This window comes from Leguminivora glycinivorella, chromosome 5 (assembly GCF_023078275.1).
Source record: "Leguminivora glycinivorella isolate SPB_JAAS2020 chromosome 5, LegGlyc_1.1, whole genome shotgun sequence".
Lineage (NCBI taxonomy): Eukaryota > Metazoa > Arthropoda > Insecta > Lepidoptera > Tortricidae > Leguminivora > Leguminivora glycinivorella.
Genome location: NC_062975.1, coordinates 19547741 through 19566353, shown reverse-complemented (window position 1 = coordinate 19566353; position 18613 = coordinate 19547741). Strand labels below are relative to the sequence as shown.

The window sequence follows — 18613 nt, the reverse complement described above, 5'->3', positions numbered from 1 at the left end:
CATGGCGCTTCGGCATGAGTTTATATTGATACATTTTTTAAAAAGTAAGCGTGTTTAAACAAAAATGCAGTAAACCTACGTATGAAAAGTCACTCCTTGGCTTTAGTTAGATTTTCCTGAGCAGTTTGTACAGTACCTCACTACACATGACGGCATTATTTAGACGAAATATTTTTCATTGCGATACGTCAATCTACCACAGCCGTTCGGCACAGTCTAAGCGCGGTTGTGCTGATCGGCTCTAAGTGTTGTTACACAAAATCAAGTTGAGGTGCCCTCTCTAGTTAACATAATTACTCAAAGGTTCTACCTAATCGCCTTCAGCATGTAATTAAACAATGCATTCCACAGATAAGAGTAACGACGCCATCAAGAATGGGCACGAGATGACAGCAAAAAGACTATCGTTAGGACGGCCCGCATTCTTGGAGAATAGAGCGGCTTTACCATTTATAGCTACTGTCATGTTCTCACTGATTTTTATATATTATAGTGGCATAGAAGTTTACACTTTTTTTGGTTGGGTTATGGGTACCGTTGGAGTTAGATATAGTTTTAAGACAGTTACTGACAAAGATTGAGGCATTTCATCAAATATATATCTTAAAACTCGACTTAGCTAAGAGGAGAGATGAACTGCTTCCTACATTTTTAGAGACTGTCCTAGTTTAGATCGCATGTCGTATATAAGGTGTAAACAATACATTATTCTACGTTTCAGCTATGATGTGTATAAAAATAATGAAATTAAAGCCGTGGTAAATCAGGTGCTACGTTTGTTCTGTAAAGCGGCGTCTTCTGATAAAAGTACACAAAGTATTAGTGCTGCAATATAACGCAACTACGACCGCTTTTAAACTCGCTAGTCTGCAAATACCCGGTCTATGCCATAATTTATACATTAAATACAAAATACATGTGGTCAAGTACACGTACCACCCATTTTGTAAGCGCTAAACGAGCACAAAAAGTTGTCAGAGGCGCCTGAATGACTCGTCATTAACAACATGTTTAGTCTTTTTATTGTGAGAATTGATGGAGACGTTAGTCGAGAGTGTCGCGACCTTTTGATTGGTGCCGATGCGTCGAAGGATGAATATGCAATTCTCCAAGTGCATTTCATTTCAATATGTGCGGAGAAAAATGATTAAATGAGGCTTGACGCGCGGATCACAAAGGCGCAGTTTGCGCTCGAGAAGTTTCTAAGTTGAATAGTAGACGCTCTCGTTAGGGGATATTTTCCATAAAGACGGTTATATTTTTTGTTTATTTCTAATGAGGAGCCACACGCAAAGGTTATGACAGATGGCGCCACCCTAATAGTCTATTGCACTAGCATTGCACAGATAAAGAATTTCAAACTTGAGAGCGAGAAGATGATATATTTTTTCTCTCTCTCACATATGAATGACAGTGACATGCCTAGACACTTGCATAGGCGCCGCCTGGCGGGATAAAATGTCAGTGTGCCTCCTCATTTCCAGCATTATGCCTTTTGTTAAAGAACAGTTTGTTAACAAAGTTCATTAGGATAGGTATTTTTATTGTTTGTGTGTATTACATATTATCTAGATAAATACCAACGTTTGCTTGTGCATTATAATATCGTTTTATAATCAAATTATATCCTTATAAAAATATTTATGTAAGTACTTGTACTGCCTCGTTTAAGATAAATCTGCGTATATCGTCTTGATGAACACTTGACATGAAAATAAAAATAAATGACATGAGTCAGTTGAGTGAGAGTTGATTCTGATGCCAATGGTTCGTCAATCGTCCGATCGTCTGCGATGCGCAAGCGCCCTTTGCAAGGTTATACATTACTCTCACTTTCGAAGTGCTTTGTCTGAAATATTGCATCATGATAGCGTTTTTATTTTAGCTGACCGTTATGACCACTTCGGTACAAGGGGATTAGAGTAAGTCTTGTCCATTACGCATAAGTAGGTATGTAGTTACTTAAACTTTGGCAACTTAATCCGAGGTAGACAAAGTGTCTGTACACCAACATGAGAGCAATATAGATTCTATTCTATATCTAGATAACAATATTAGTTAGGCCGGCAACAGACAATCTTAAAATTAATAATCTGAAAAATTTATAATCTTTTAAAAATCAGATCGAGTGCACGGAGTTCCATACTATTTCGCAACTGTCCACACATCCTCTTATTTTTTAAGATTATGAATTTTCAGATTGATCTGACAGATTGCATACAACTCCTTTTTTCAGATTATGAATTTCAAGACTGTCTGCCGGCGCCTTAATAACAAAATCTTAGATGCACGATATAAACTTTTGTTGTTTATTCATAAGCAATAATACCAATAATACATTATGTTTTATACATATAAACTTTCCGTTAATCAGCTTCGTCAAGATCACGCATAACCTCCTAGGCGTAGGTAATTTGAACTGTAAAATCCATCATACAAATGACTTGAAACTTTTCGGATTCAGCCAAGCTAAAGTCATCCGAGATCTAACCACAAGATTCCTTAATTAAATCCAGTATATCACGAAGAGAAATCAACGACCTGTTGAAGAATATTGATAAATGATTCGTTTATTGTTTATTCTTTGTACCTGTAAACGAAAGTTTTGCTCGGCTCCTTTCACTAATGTCTTTGCGTTCGCACTTAGATTTGATCACAGATAAAATAGATCGCACGATGTCTGGCCGGGAGAAAATAAATCATCAATTAGGTCGATCAAATGCCAAGCTAATGCCTCGTCATCTTAATCGCCAATTTACTTTCATTCTTTGAGGATTTATGAGTCTTATCCAGGCGTAATGGACGCTAAGAGCGCCAGATCCTTTTCTCCAAATATGACAGGTTTAATACTTAACTTGCCTAAAGAATTTTAAAGCAGGTTCGCATTTGTGGATTAATAAATGTTTATCACGCACTTATGTAGACGACATCGATGAACTTGTTGAAAAGTCAAAAAGCTGTGTTATGGTAGAGTATTTGCTATGGTTACAGTGGTGGTCAATAGAACTGCATTTTCAGGAAGTATTTTGAGTGATTTTTATGATGTAAGTAATTTTTTTATAAGTTAGTATGACAAGCTTAACTTCCCATCTAGCTTTTATGAAAATTCATCAATGAGCCGTTTAAAATTCATCTTTAATGCTCTCTGCGTGTTTTTTGTCCACCTCTGGTCTGATAATTGTCCATAAGAGTTATTGCTATGGTTCTAGTTATTGGTGGTAAGTACACAGCTGTACTTTCAGGCAGGATTTTGCGTGATATGTATAGGTTTACTTTTCTTAAAGGATATATGACCCTTATCCAGGCATAATGGAGGCTAAAAGCTGCGGGTCCTTTTCTTCAAATAAGAACGATGAGTATGACAGGTTTACTGCTTACCTGTAGGCTTTTAAGGCAGGTTCACATTTTATGCTTAGGCTTTTAAGCCAGGTCCACATTTTGCGCATAACGTTTATTATCACGAACATATGAGACATCGATGAACCGTTTAGGCCACCATCGTTGATGGCTTGCGGTCATGTTTATCTCGTTTATCGCCGATGTCGGCATAAAACCTTTCAGTTAAGTGCTTATATGACACTTGTCCACCACTTGTCGGGTGTTATATCCACAGGAGTTATTGTTATTCGTGGTCAGTAGAAATATATTTACGGTTACAGGAAGTATTTTGAGAAATTCTAAAAGATATAACCTAATGCTAACTTTAAGATTGTCGTACATCAAATATTAGCTCTAGATACGATATGGATAGGATATGTCAGTGTTAAAATAGAACGGTTTTGTTCGAAGAAAAAGCCGATATTCACTTTATATACACATTGCTAATTCCGGCGTGACCTAGTTCTGTATGTTAAAAAATATACCTCGACGAATCAGATTAATATTACTTATTTTTTATTCAAAAGGCTTAAAGCTATCCGGTTAGGGACACCCACAGCCCAATTTTCAAATTTAATTTAATGAAACTAATATTTCCGTGGACTAGAAATCAAATCATCCAAATTGTGGATTGTGGATGCCTAAGGAGCCTAAGAGACTTCTACTGCCTGATACCATGTAATTTCTAAAGTTTCCTTTGTATTGTCGACTGATGGCACAGTTGGTACATACCTATGTGGTTGAACAAGTCGGACCCTCAGGCTTCTCAGCTTCCTCTCTTCCTAATGAAATCTGTGAAATAAGCGCCATCTACCGCCTGATCCATGTACTAAAGTTTCCTATGTATTGTCGACAGATGGCACAGTTGCTAACTGTGCGGTTGAATAAGTCGGGCCCGGAGCCTCTGGGATTCCGGCTGCAGGGCGGCAAGGACTTCGGCACACCCCTAGTCGTGCAGAAGGTAAGGTTTTATATTACTTCTTGTTATGTTTAAACTAGGGATGTACCGACTAGCCGCCGACTAGTCGTAAAGCCGACTATCCAGCCACATTTGTAGTCGGCGACTAGTCGGCAAAAAGGGCCGATTAGTCGGCACTTCATTAGTGATAGAAAAACAGTACAAAATTAAATTACCATCTGAAAATTATGGTTGTATTATGTAACTATTCGTAATTCCTTTTTTTTGTCAAAATAACAAATATCTGTATTTAGCACAGAAATAAATATCCTACCTAGGATTATCAACTTCATAGGCAGGATCACTACCCACTAAGCCAAGCCGGTTGTCAAAAATGGAAAATGTATATAAATATTGTCATGAACCTTTGAACTTGTAAAAAATCATAAAAAGCGCGTTCGAAGGACCAAAAATGACATTAAAAATGTGAATTTAGTCGAAAATTATGTTTTGGACGACTAGCCGACTAGTCGGCCGACTAATCGGCCACCCAAGCGCCGACTAGTCGGTAGTCGGCCTAGTCGGCCAAATCAATAGTCGGTACATCCCTAGTTTAAACTTAAAACATAAAATATTGGAACTAGCCTTAAGTACCTACTACCAGCTGCAAACGTGCATGGCGAATTTATCAATTACTTCATTTATAATTTCTCCATGCAGTTTTGCAGCTCACTGTACGTCAAGTACATGGCAATACATGATTTGGATACAAAAATGTCTAAACATGAACGGAAGCAAGATTCATATCATCTTGAAATAAGTTCAAAAGTTGTTGATTACCAAGACAGATAATAATATTTTGGCACACGATGCTCATGAAAAACTCCACAATTTTAACCATCGTGCATTTTCTGACGGGAAAAGAAGGAAAATATGTTATACGAGTGAAGGTAACTTTTGATAAAAAACAAACTACATATTCCTAAAATGCTAGTACGATCGAGAATGCGAGATGCATAGAAATAATGGAAAAGAAATAACGTATCAGATCAGACTAGTGTCAGAACACTCAGGACAGTGTCATGCACTTCAGAATAGCCCTGTATAGACCGATAATTCCGACTTTCAAGCTAACCCTGGAATGGAACGCAAAAATGGCCCTAAAAGTACCATCTCAAATCGAAACAGAGAGTTACTTGTCCTCTTTGTGAGTACCAGTACCAGCAATATTTATCACAAATCACGCTCGGTCGTCTAGTAACTTGTAACACCGCACAAAAGAAATGGACAATGGCATGTAGCTGCTTGCCTTAAAAGGTGTCGATAGTACAAAGAGCTTAGCGATAGTGTCGTTCATCATTCGTAAGTATTTTAAGTACCTACAGTATATGTTTTGACTCGGTGAGGCACTGGCTTTAACTAAGACTATACAATATAGACATTATAGACAATGTAAGGGATTTGTGTACTCTTGTTCTTTGAATAAGTACTTATATAATGTGTAAAACTATTATATTATATTTTTTATTTTAAAAATTTCTCGGTATGAAATGGAAGACACCAACGCGCGTGTCAGGAAATTAAACATTTCGATTCTTTTTTCAGTAAATAATTGGTAATTTTATTTCAGTCATAGAAGTATCAATTTATTATTTACTTATTAATATTTTTACTAGCACATGTTAGGCATTAGTTCATTAGGTAATTACTAGTAGGTAGCACTGCCGATATCAAATAAATTAAAGACTACTACTTATGTTCTTTCTGCAAAACTTTGTATGTTGCAGGTATTGTCTGTATTTTAAAACTCGTGTCGACTTTAAACTTACCGCACTTGTATCATAAAGTAACTCTATTCCAAAAAAGCTCGCGTGGGCGTATTATTCAAATAGATAATAACATACAGATCAGTAATATTAACCTGTATTACTTAACTTAATTACATGGTCGTTACTTCGCCATCTTTAAACGAGCCTGCAATTTTCAGTTATGCTTAATAAGTTTTTATGTTCATATTTATTATCATCAGCAGCAGCACTTACTGACTAATATGGACCTAGTAACTTCGCAATAAAGGTCTATTAATCAAAGATAATATCACCCTGACGTCAAATATTCAACATTAATTCAGGCCAATTCAAAAATATATGTGATATCAAATTGATATTTGAATCATACTGAAATATCAGTTAGATATTAAGTACTAGTAGTATTTGAGCGGCCGTCTCGCGTCTCGCCCTTCGAATACTTTTTTGCGGTTTCAGTCATTTTTATAGCTTTCAATTTTGCAAAAGTGCGCTTATGAAGCGTGTTGTACTTAGATACGGGTATGTTAGACGGTTCTGAAACTGCTAGGAAAATTTATTTGCGTATTAAGGATATAGCGAAGTGAACGCGCCAATAAAATCAACTGATATGATTCCAATATGATGCTCTAAACATTTATCAGTTTGATGTCGAATGGGGCTGTTTTAATAAATACCTGTCAGATAAGAGTTCCACGAACCCGCAGCCAAAAAACGAAGCCCATTGCTCGTTAATTTTCTATGCGATTTTTTATGTGGATCTCCAAAAATGTGAGCGTGTCTATACACCGGTCAAATCTTACATGAAAATCGGCTAAAAAAACAAAGTGTGATGTAAAGCTGAATTTTTGGTATGTTATTTGGAGTCCTTGGGGGAATGTAAGACTATATTTTGCAAGCAAAAAAAAAGTGTGCTAACTTCGTAATTTAAAAAAGAAAGTAAAAAAATCGGACTTTTTTGGTTTTTATTTTTTTATTAAAAACTATGCGTTTTTGGTCAAAAGTTGCTGTGTAATGTTGAAAGCGCATTAAATTTCAAACAGTTTGACATCTTTTTTATCAATGTCCGTCAAATAGTTTTCGAGATATGAAGCGTCAAAAAAGGTTAATTTTTGACGCATTTATAAAATGTAGCGTTTTGCCAATATTTTTAAACAAATATCTGCAAAATACTTCATGATATGATATATATTGCAATATAACATTGTATAAAATTTATTTTGCTTTAGTTTTAGTGCAAATAAAGGTCAGTAAGACGAATAGTTACTTTGGTAAACAAAAAAAAATCTATAAATAGAGAAGCCAAGAGTCTGGTAGATTGGTTAAGGTAAAATAGTTTACGCTAAAAGTTTTAGGTTGAAAGTGCTATCTATTCGATCTTACTTTCTTGATATCCGTTTATCTGAAAAAATTGTCTAAGCTAACTTTGCATCGATTTGACTATTACTAATAAAGAAATAAAATACAGTAAAATTTTGAAGTTTAGTAAATTAGGAAAATAAAACAGAATTAGTTACATTTTACTTTTTCCTTTTTGAGGGTCCTGGTTCTGCATCTTGATGGCACAACTCATGTAGTGATAGAAAGTCCACTTGAGTTGTATTTGACCACCAATTGCTGGGGAATAAACTACGGGAACGGAAAGCGCCCACGCCAATTATTAAGATACTGGAGAAGTGGTATACCCAGCAGAAGAACGTAGTAAGATGGAAGTCAACTCTGTCCACAGCCAGCGGGCTAAACTGTGGCGTGAGACAAGGAGGCAGTATGTCTCCGGCTCTCTTCAGCGTGTACATGGATAGGCTGTCGCAGGCTTTGACCAGTACCGAGGTTGGCTGCTCCATAAATGGGCAAATGATAAATCACATCGCATATGCAGACGATATGGTCCTACTAGCACCATCTGTGGGAGCTATGCGTAAGTTACTTGCAGAATGCGAGAGATACGCCAGCCAGCATAACATGAGATACAATCCGGACAAGTCTGAATTTATGCTCATGGAGGCAGCACATATGCCCACACATGTACCACCTCTTTTGCTTGATGGAGTTCAATTGCGGAGAGTACACGAAGTCAAATATCTTGGCCACATCTTGTTGTCCAGTTTAAAAGACCAGGGGCCCGTTTCTCGAAAGGTACAAGCCTTGTAATACAAGTGCGCGAACTGTCAAATCGTATGGGTTGTCATGGAAACACACTTGTAATACAAGACTTGTACCTTTCGAGAAACGGGCCACAGGAGGACATAGAAAGGCAGAGGCGAGCCACCGCAGTAAGGGCAAACATGTTGGCTAGAAGATTCGCCAAATGTAGTGACAGCGTAAAAAGACAGCTGTTCCTCAGTTTTTGTACAAGCGTGTAAACTGTCGAGTTATGGTCCAACTACATCTGCGCGGCGGTGAAAGACCTGCGCGTGCAATACAACACATACTATGTACTGATATTTCGTTAAACGGAGAATACTATGATTCGGGTACGTCCACGACAACGCTCGTGAGATTGCATCGATGTTATTGACCCTCAGTGATATGCTTTAAAAACCAGTCCGTACAAGAACAATTTCGGAACAATCTGATTTCAATTAATGAGGGTTTTCTACTCGTAAATATTTTTTTCCGCCAAGCGGCGATCCTGAGGTCTTTCTGACCGTAAACTTAAAACTTACTAAATAAATGTTGATTTGATATACGCAAATATGTGTCTGAGTAATACTTGAACAGCCCCCAAATAATAATAATTCGTTTTCCGCTACGCCTCCTGTAAATATATGTAAACTATCCCATTTGGCCATTACCATCCACCGATTATTTCTGATCCAGTTATACTAGACTTATGATATAATCCTATTTTTTTAAATAACTGGCACTCTTTTGGTCTTAAATGAAAGCTAGTGAAATTTTCTACATTTTTATTTAACAATTCATGTAATAGCCTGAGTTGTTTTGCTGATATCTGTCTCAAAATATTAGCAAAACGAATATTTTCATAGAAAAGGGAAAAATGCTCTTTTTTTGACGCTTCATATCTCAAAAAATATTTGACGAACATTAATAAAAAAGATGTTAAACTGTTTGTAATTTAATGCGCTTTCAACATTACACAGCAACTTTTGACCAAAAATGCATAGTTTTTTAATAAAACGGCAAAAACCAAAAAAAGTCTGATTTTTTTACTTTTTTTTTTTAATTACGAAGTTAGCACACCATTTTTTTGCTTGCAAAATATAGTCCTACATTCCCCCAAGGACCTCAAATAACATACCGAAAATGCAGCTTTACATCACACTTTGTTTTTTTATTTCTCTTTTTGACCAGTGTACTAGTAAAACGTCCCACTTTGTCGGTTACCATTAAGGCGAGATTTACTTGTATCTAATTTATATAAATAAACTGACAAAACGGTTTTATAGCAATCGACAAAGTGGAATGTTTTCCCGTGCACACTCACAAATGTTTGCAGTCGAAAAACTTTTTAGTTGATTAGGTGACACGGTGAAGCACGATGACAATCAATTTTATCTGAAAGAAAAGGCGCGAAATTAAAATTGTCTATGGACGATAAGCTTTCGCGCCTACTTTTTTTATTACCTTTTTTTTACTGACGGATCCCAACTACTTCAGTACTTTTGTATTACTTTGTGTACATATGTGCTTATTTTAAAATAAAGCATAATTTTTATAGCATGGCGGTTAAGTAGTGTTGCTGCCAGTAGTATTATTATATACACGCATTCGAAACCACATCTTGATCAAACAAACAAATCACCCGCTGTTCAATAACTGTAATATTAAGGTGGATTTGTGTGGGCGTGGCCACAAAAAATGTAGGCACTTTAGTCTTTACTAGTCGTCTGGGACACACTGGATGCGGAAGTGGTGTTGGTTCCAATTTTTTTTTTCAGTCAGAGGCGCACTTGCAAGTTTAGAATTTAGTCTCGGCTCATCAAAATTCTTGTCATAGAAGGGCTCTTCTTTACCGTCCGTGCCCTTTTAGAGGACAGGTGTGAGGTGTGAGTTACAATCTGTCAAAGGTGTGTTTGGGGAGAACTTGTCTTGACATAGTATGTAAGGTGTTAAATATGACCCTGACCCTGTAAATTACAACCAAAAGTATAGTATTAGAAATAAACCTCGAAATTTAAAAAAAAAAGTACATATAAAGAGCCATTAGTGTACCACAGCCTTACTGACATTGGTTTTTGGTTTTCATAGGCTGAGTGTCCAATAGTCGCCGATAACTCCGATAAGCGATCACGTTCGTTCTCAACTCGTGCGCACGTACGCGGATGAAGACCAACATTTTGAGATCCAGTATTATGTGATCCGCGTTTTCTGGTCCTACCAGCATAAAATATATTAAACTAAAAAGATTCGTGATTTTGGGAGTTGGTTTCACAGTAGATGTTGATATATTAGTTATTATGAGCTTTAAGTATTACATTTGATATAGAAATTATAGAATACTTGAAAAGTTTTGATACTTTTCCCTATACCGACTCTGCGTTCAGATTTTAGATAATCGGGGACTAGGAATAGATATCATTTTTAGGATCAATTTATCGAATCTAAATATTATACTATCGGAGAGCAATCTTAAATTGGTTTTACAAAGCCCTCGCCTCATCCTCTAGTGTCAGTAATAACCCCGTTTTACCTCATCATTAACGGTTAACGGCCCGTTAAAGTAGTTTTTGACAGCCGTGACATATGTCCGATATATTTTAAAGACATTAATTTCGTTCACTACGTAAGTAAGTAGTACGTGCTAAACTGATTTATTGCTTTATTTAAATTATTAATATATACTTACGCTGAATTGAGGTGAGATCCGCTAAAAGGTTTTTTGTTCGAACATTTTGCATTCCTTTTTTTTTTTAAAATAAATAAATAATAATTTCTTTATTGGCAGAATAATGCTCAAATTTAGGTCCTCACAGTTACCGCCTGTCAAAAACGCGAACTCTCGACCTGTCATATCTCACTCATACAAGCATGGTACGCGCTCACCTACACGAGCATAGAATGTGTGCTTAGGAATGCACCTCTTTAACCGACTTTTTATATATTTGATCGCCAGTGTCCGAGATGTGTAAATAGGTACATGACACATATACATACAACACAAACTAGATGCTAAACCATTAAATTTATTTATATTTAATATGTTTTTCGATTTTCCCATGCTCATCACATATTGGCCTAATTAACATTTTACCTTTTTAACAAAAAAATCCCAATCGGCCTTGCCGTCTCCGATATTTCATAGTCGAATTATCTTCGGCTGTCGATTTTCTTGAGAATCTTAGTTAAAAAATTTACTCTCCTCCTTCCATTTAATTCAAAGTTTATAGTAAAATTGCAGTTTAACTTCTCCCTTTTTTGTGTGTTCCGTGACTAACTAAAGCCACTAAGGGGTTCGCTCTGTTATCCATCAGGGTCTTTCTTTCAGAATTTGTCGAATATTCTTCATCATCCTTCTTGCGTTATCCCGGCATTCGCCACGGCTTTGAGAGCCTGGAGTCCGCTTTGATAATTAATCCCAAGATTTGGCGTAGGAACTAGTTTTACGAAAGCGACTGCGATTCCAACCCGAAGAATTCCGTTAGACTTTTCTTATTGCACCGAGGCATGGAAACCAACAAAAAGTCGTTTGAAAAAGCTCGTTAACAAGAATCCAATGTTAGAGCAACGATGTTCGGAAGATGCGCGTGCCGGGAGCGGACAGGTTTGACCGGCGGCATTCCAGATGATGGCGTCACCAATACTTTCACTCCGGCTTCACTGCACCGGGAAAATGGGTTACAGTTTTAAGAAGCTTTTGAGTACCTACGTAAAATCGTTGATTAGGTGTCTGTAGACGGTCAACCAAATCTTGGTACTAAAAAGGCGGCAAATTGAAGACTCATCGGCCAATTGTCTTCATAAAACGCGTGCCTTCCTAAATCTTGACGTTGGCGGAATCATCAATTAAAAATAAAAACTTTGAAAATACCCCCGACCGCGACATAGTGGACCGATTTTCATGAAACATGGCTAAAAACACTCCCGACTAATTCAATTTTCAAACAAAAAATACTAAATCTAAATGGGTTCATCCGTTAGGGAGATACGATGCCACAGACAGACAGACAGACAGACACGTCAAACTTATAACATCCCGTCGTTTTTGCGTCGGGGGTTAAAATTTAATGAAAATGTAGGGGCGAAGGTTTAACTCTCATAAAAAAATTATTTCGCGCTACAACCGACCGTCTACTTTCCTAATATAAATATGATTCACGAAAGTTTAACTTCTATGGACATATTTCATCTTATGAAGATAATTTCTGTGATCCGCATTTTTTAAGACTGAAATGTAGGTTTCCGATGTTCACAATCCATCAATGGTAGAATAAAGGAAAAGTATCAATATTTTTTCATAGTGTTGTCATAGTCACTGATTTTGGCTACAGAGCTTGCTTGAACGTTACCAGCCTTTATAAAAGTTATATATCTATAGAACTTAAACTTTTGTAAAACATATTCATGTTTAATATTTAAGATATGCCTATACAATATTGTGAATTTTCTGTGAAATTAAAATTTTGGGTTAGGACTTATGCGCCGAAAGCCATAACATAAGACTCTTTTTCTCGTAGAATGACGCAGTTTTCTTTAATCTAACGCCTAACTTAATACATTTGAGGAAAATATCCCATTTAATTACAAAAACTAACATCAAAACGTCGCAATTGCAGTGTTACATTTGTCCTAGTCCTTATTTGTAAACAATGCGTCTCATAAAAATGCTAAAGCAAGTCTGTTTGGAGCGACACTTAGGTGTTATCTTAGCGTGGACTCCTTTTAAGACCACTTACAATGGAAGATACCATTATCGTGACAATGTTTTCCATGTTTATGGATTGGACGTAACTTGGGCACGGGTTACGTCGCAGTTAGAAATAGAATAGTACTATAAGAGTTTTGAATGATTCACGGTTATTTTCATTAGACTTATATTGACCGGGATATAAACCGTGTTTTCCGCGATCATGATGCATGCAACTGCGTCGAAATATCGGGAGCTCGACAAAAATCAAAAAGGTAATCACGGTCTATATCCCGGCCAATATAAGTCTAACGAGGATAGTACTAGACCGCATATAATTTTGAAAATTATCAAGAAAGTTTGTGCGGAAAGAGAAGAGTCATTAATCTTTCCGCACAGACTAAATATTATCACTTTTCGGAATAAAATTAGACTTGGAGATGTACGTACCTACTTTAGATATCTACATACTTACATTTGACAGAGTCACCGGTGCAAATGTTAAAATCCGATGAAATTATTACTTTGACTTAACCCTTTGCACATGCGGGGCTATCAAAATCGTTTCCAATGTAACTTGATCTAACTCTATCTAACTCTATCTAATAATGACTAATGCAAAAAAAGGATACCAGGATGACTCATCTAATACGATGTCAGTCGTGCGTTTTTCTGAAGATGATAATGATATCAATTGGATCTTGTTTATTTACGAGTATTGGATATAGTCACGCCTTCAATGATTTTCCTTATAACTATTTTACAATTCTGAATCGTAATAAACAAGTTTTTGTTAAAATTTATTGAAAAAAAACCTTAGAAAATAAGTAACCTTTTTTCAACAAATTATGTTCGGGTTCCGTACCTTCGTAGCCAAAATGGCAGAAATGGAACCTTTGTAGTTTGTCCATTATCTGTCCATCTGTCCGTTTGTGATAGCTATTTTTTTTAACCTAGAACCTACCCTATTTCTGATCGAAATCCATTCTTATATACTTAATACAAATTTCAGTCTTACTGTGGGGCCCCTTTTTAGTCTTTTTAGAACATGTTTTAGGCAGTTAACACTCCAGAGTACTTAGCCACCGTTACAATCGATAAAGTTATAGAAGATAGCTCTCTCTATTGCGCAAATGGAAGAGCAATAGAGAGCTACGATAAAAATATGATCGTAAGCGATTGTGACTTGTCTAAATACTCAGTTCTAACTCTAATCATTTACTAGACAGAGTAGACAGACTAGACTCAATCAGGATTCAAGTTCAACTGTATTTCCTGATATCGTTGACCTACACCAGTCAACAGAGTCGTCATGATCATAACTCATAGTATCAATCATAATATCAATTTGTTCGTGTTATCAGTGGCATGTTACATACTTTTGTCGTTCCGACAAGGGGTTAAGTGCAGTAAGGTTATCAATAATGAGTAGGTATTATGAGATCATCTTGGATGTTTCCAAAGACATGTGAAATACCGTTTGAGAATATTAAACATGCAGTGAAAAATGCATTGTCAACTGTCGATGGGAATATTATTGAGTTTGATCCGGAATCAGAATGCAATTGCGGAAGGAAGGAGAACATGAATATTAAATGCAACTGTCCCTGCACTCCCTGCAGGTCCCTGTTATTGCTTTAAGCCCTCTAAGGCAAGCGAGATTGTGTGGAATCGCCACCAAAAACGAGAAACCCATCCTCTAAGAGCTCAAAGGTATATAGATATTATAAACATCTCTAATAGTTGTATTAAATTCTGCTTTAATTAAATCTTTGGAAATATAATAAATAAATAATAGAATAGAAATGGCATTTGTCTGTGCAAGCCTTGATGTCTAGACGGCTAGGCGGTTAATAAACCTATTATATTGTTACAGGTGCTTATTCTAGGATTAGTATTTATTCAGGAATTTTTCTCCTGAGCTAAGCTAGGATGAGGGCACTTAAACGATCCCTACGCGAACTAAGTCGATGAAATTGTCTTCGAATAAAAAACTAGCCCGTTAAACACTTATAGCTAACGTATTGATTATAGGCCTTAGACCAGGGGCGGCTCACTCCGCGATTCTATCGCCGCGCTACAAGTACATGCTGGCGGCCGCGAGTTCGCGGCCTAAGCAGGGGTGGCGCGCGTTCTCACGGAACGCACGTTCGCACTTTATATTGTTACTTTACGTTGCAAGTTTTTTTAAGGTTCATTATGTGATGTCCGAGTGTGGAATGGCTAATAACGCTTAGTTAAATAGTCATCATGAAGAAAAAGTCCCACGAAAAAGTTCAATAAGGCTTGTGATGTTGGGACTTAAACAAAAATATATAAATACTGTATAAGTGTATATATACCTACAAAGTACCTTACCAAGACTTAAATATAACAGTAATTATAACTTTATAACATTCTAATTAAATTCGTTTTAATCTGTAGACAACCCTATCCTCCGACGCTGTGCACGTGCGGCTCGTTTCTTTGTTAGAATTTTGTAGGCATTTAAAAAGGCGGCATTTCGTGAACATCAAAGCAGTGGGCCTTCTGTACTTGTACTATTACATATTCTGTGCTTAGACGCCGCACCATAGGGTACGTATAAGAAACGAAATAAGACGAATTACGAGTACTTACTCGACATCCCTTTTTACTAACAACTAGGGACTTAGGCCATGGCGCCTTTACACGCCTAGGTTTTGCTCGCAGTCTAGAACACACTGAAATAACAGGTTCGGCGCTGAATGAGGTTTAATATCCAGGAAAAAACTTGAATTATATCGACACAATACAGATGAAGAACCGGACTGCGTTACGCAATGTACTGTTTTTCTGCGTGCGTAGCCGAATGGCATTTCTCCGACGCCAAACGAAAACGAAACGCCGCGCCAGTTTGTCCGGCTCTCTCGCGCCAATACGCATGAGCGATAGAGATAGATATCTACTAGCGTTTCGTTTCGTGAGCGTTTTGTGAGCGTTAGTGCCATTCGGCTACGCACCCTGTTCAGAAAACTTGAATTGTAACATGAAATAAAGGAGTTTACCCGAGATCCGCACATATTACATCTCTGGATCTAGGTTATATTTTAATTCAACGTTTATACTTTTTCATATAAAATGTAGTTCGATCCGCGATAGTTAATCTAAAATAATTTAAAGAATTTATATATTCAACCAGTTTATCCTTAACCACAATCCAGAAGACTGAAGAATTGAGGACACCTTGTCTGTCCCTGAATTAGCGTGATGTCAATGGGTTTGTTTCCAACTAAATGTTTACAGACTCCCTTCTTCGGGTCAACGATTTTAAAAGCTTACCTATATATCAAAACGGTACAATACAAATGACCAACCAGCCCCAACCGGACCAAGTTACGCAACCTTCTGGTTCTATCTCCGATTGAACACAATCTGACTCACGTACCCACCAAAAACATCTACACAACTTCGAGCCTTATGTCCAAAAGGTTAAAGTGTGAAAAGGTACACTTCTCAAAGACGTGACTCTACTGACTGGGATTTGTTTTGAAATTGGAACAGTGAACGACAACGCCTTCTGTGGATTATCGCGTTGGTATTTTCTAATTACCTATACGTTGTTTACCATCGTCCTACTCCGTACTCTCGACTGACAGTTAGTACACCGTGTGGCAAAAACATAAAGTCCAGTATTGTTCAGGAGTGTTATTTAGCTTTTATTATCTGTGGTCGGCCGGGTTGGCATTCCGTACTAAATCTGTGTTACTAATGAAGCAAAGTTTCGACAACTCTTGTTCGACATTATTGCAGTTCTGATAGGTGCAAATTGATTTCTGAAAATGGATAGGATACTTAGACTTACCAATGCAAGTACGTTATTGCAACAGTTCTCTCATTTAGATAGGTAATTGTCTAAACGGACAGTCAACGTCAAACATTACATTACACTTTTGCGCCACATAGAGAAAATATTAATACTAACTACACTTACTAGACTATACTAAGCTAATTCTCTATGACCCTGAGGAATGAAACTATGTATACTCATTTATATACTTTAACCAAAAACTCTAGCTGGGCCCTAAACTTTCTCCGGAGGTTATCTTCTATTAACGCAGCATGGGGTTTTTTTTAAAACGTTGTATTGGTTTCTAAGATACGGTCATCTTGTCCAAGCGTACGTACACACTAAGGTGATTGTTTATAATTTTATTGGGCCGGTACAGCGGAATGGATACATGTCTACATAAAATTGTTACTTGAAGTCTATTAAATTCAAACCACAGAACTATATTTAGATAGAAGAAACAAGTTCATCTATTTGTATAGGGGCCGAGCGTGTCAAATTTTGTACTGAAGTTGTTTCTTGCCTGTAATTTTATGTCTCAGGCTCTTGATTGTTCATAATTTTTGTGTTGTTGCAATTGAATATCACGTAACGAGGCATTTTTTATGTTTTGATTGACTTCAACTTACAAAAATTGACGCCCGAAAGCTGCAAGCTGCGATTAAAGACGGACAACTCAGTGGATTTCACTGAGTTCATTTGACACGCTAAGTAGATACGTTTGCTTGATCTATGGTAAGTATATATGACATCTGTGATTCAAACCCTGTATGCGAAAGGTACTCCTTAAAATGAAATGCCATAGGTACCATCACTTGACACCAGTGGTATAGTGTTGCCGTAATTATCTACGTTGAATGGGCTTTGATCCATGACGGGTGCCTCACTCTTGGTTGTGTTAAAAAGTGCTTATACATATTTCGGAGTAGTTCCATCGTTGCTTAAGCAGAAGGATGATCTATAACAGCACTGTCCTTAAATGGTAAGCGACAATGTGTGGCACCTTTTACTTGAGAACATTACAAATGTGTGACATCGCACGCAACCCGTTCCATAGTTTAAGAAATGCTGGTATGGGGGTTTATATTAGTAGCTATTCGATTCGCCAGTTCTCGGAATAACCCCCTGTTTTGCATGTAAGGCCCTAGTGTTCGCCGTTCTTGTTACTGCCGTATAAGGCCCGCGCGTGCGAGGGCACACAAATAAAATATACAAGGAAACACTGCTGTTAAGGCGACTAATCACTTTAATGACCTTGACCGTTGGATTAAACAATACTTTAAATACTTTTTATAGACAATGCATATAGAATTTTCATTATCAATTTGTTTTTCTTCACGGAGCTGTAAGATTACACCGCTACCGATTTAGGACATGGATTATGTTTTAGATACGTTTACCCTCGGGGCATTTGAGCAAAGGAAATCCAGGATGGAATTTTTCTGCACTAGAAAAATCCTAGAGTTTGGGTTGGGTCCAGAGGGCGAGATTAGTTGATCGGTCCCAACCTGTCGTGAGGAAATCGAAATAATAGATCGAAAGTCGAGAAGACTCCCGCGAGAAAATCTGCTGGAAAAACGTATTAAAACCTTTGCCGATGCCGCCTTTATGCGCATCTAACTAACGCCGATATAAATGTGTTCTTTAACGCAAATGTGCTATAAACTGTAACATAACTCTTCACCAGTTTCCAATTGTCCATTGGACTTTGTCTTTGCAATTTGCAATAAAGTTTACGAATGTTTGGTTAAAAGGTTGACATATGATGGTATATAAATATTTCGGTGAAGGAAAACATCGTGAGGAAACCGGACTAATTCCAATAAGGCCTAGTTACCCTTCGGGTTGGAAGGTCAGATGGCAGTCGCTTTCGTAAAACTAGTGCCTACGCCAAACCTTGGGATTAGTTGTCAAAG

At 37.1% G+C, this 18613-nt stretch overlaps 1 protein-coding gene across 6 annotated transcripts in view; it reads left to right on the top strand.

The window, feature by feature from the left end:
• The window catches only part of LOC125226615 (PDZ and LIM domain protein Zasp), a 69120-nt gene that overhangs the window by 25801 nt on the left and 24706 nt on the right, over window positions 1-18613 (top strand). For all 6 annotated transcript variants that reach the window (XM_048130644.1, XM_048130645.1, XM_048130648.1 and 3 more), the window contains exon 2: window positions 4235-4339. In XM_048130644.1, the coding sequence (XP_047986601.1) occupies window positions 4235-4339 (105 nt within the window). The remainder of the gene's footprint in view (window positions 1-4234; window positions 4340-18613) is intronic.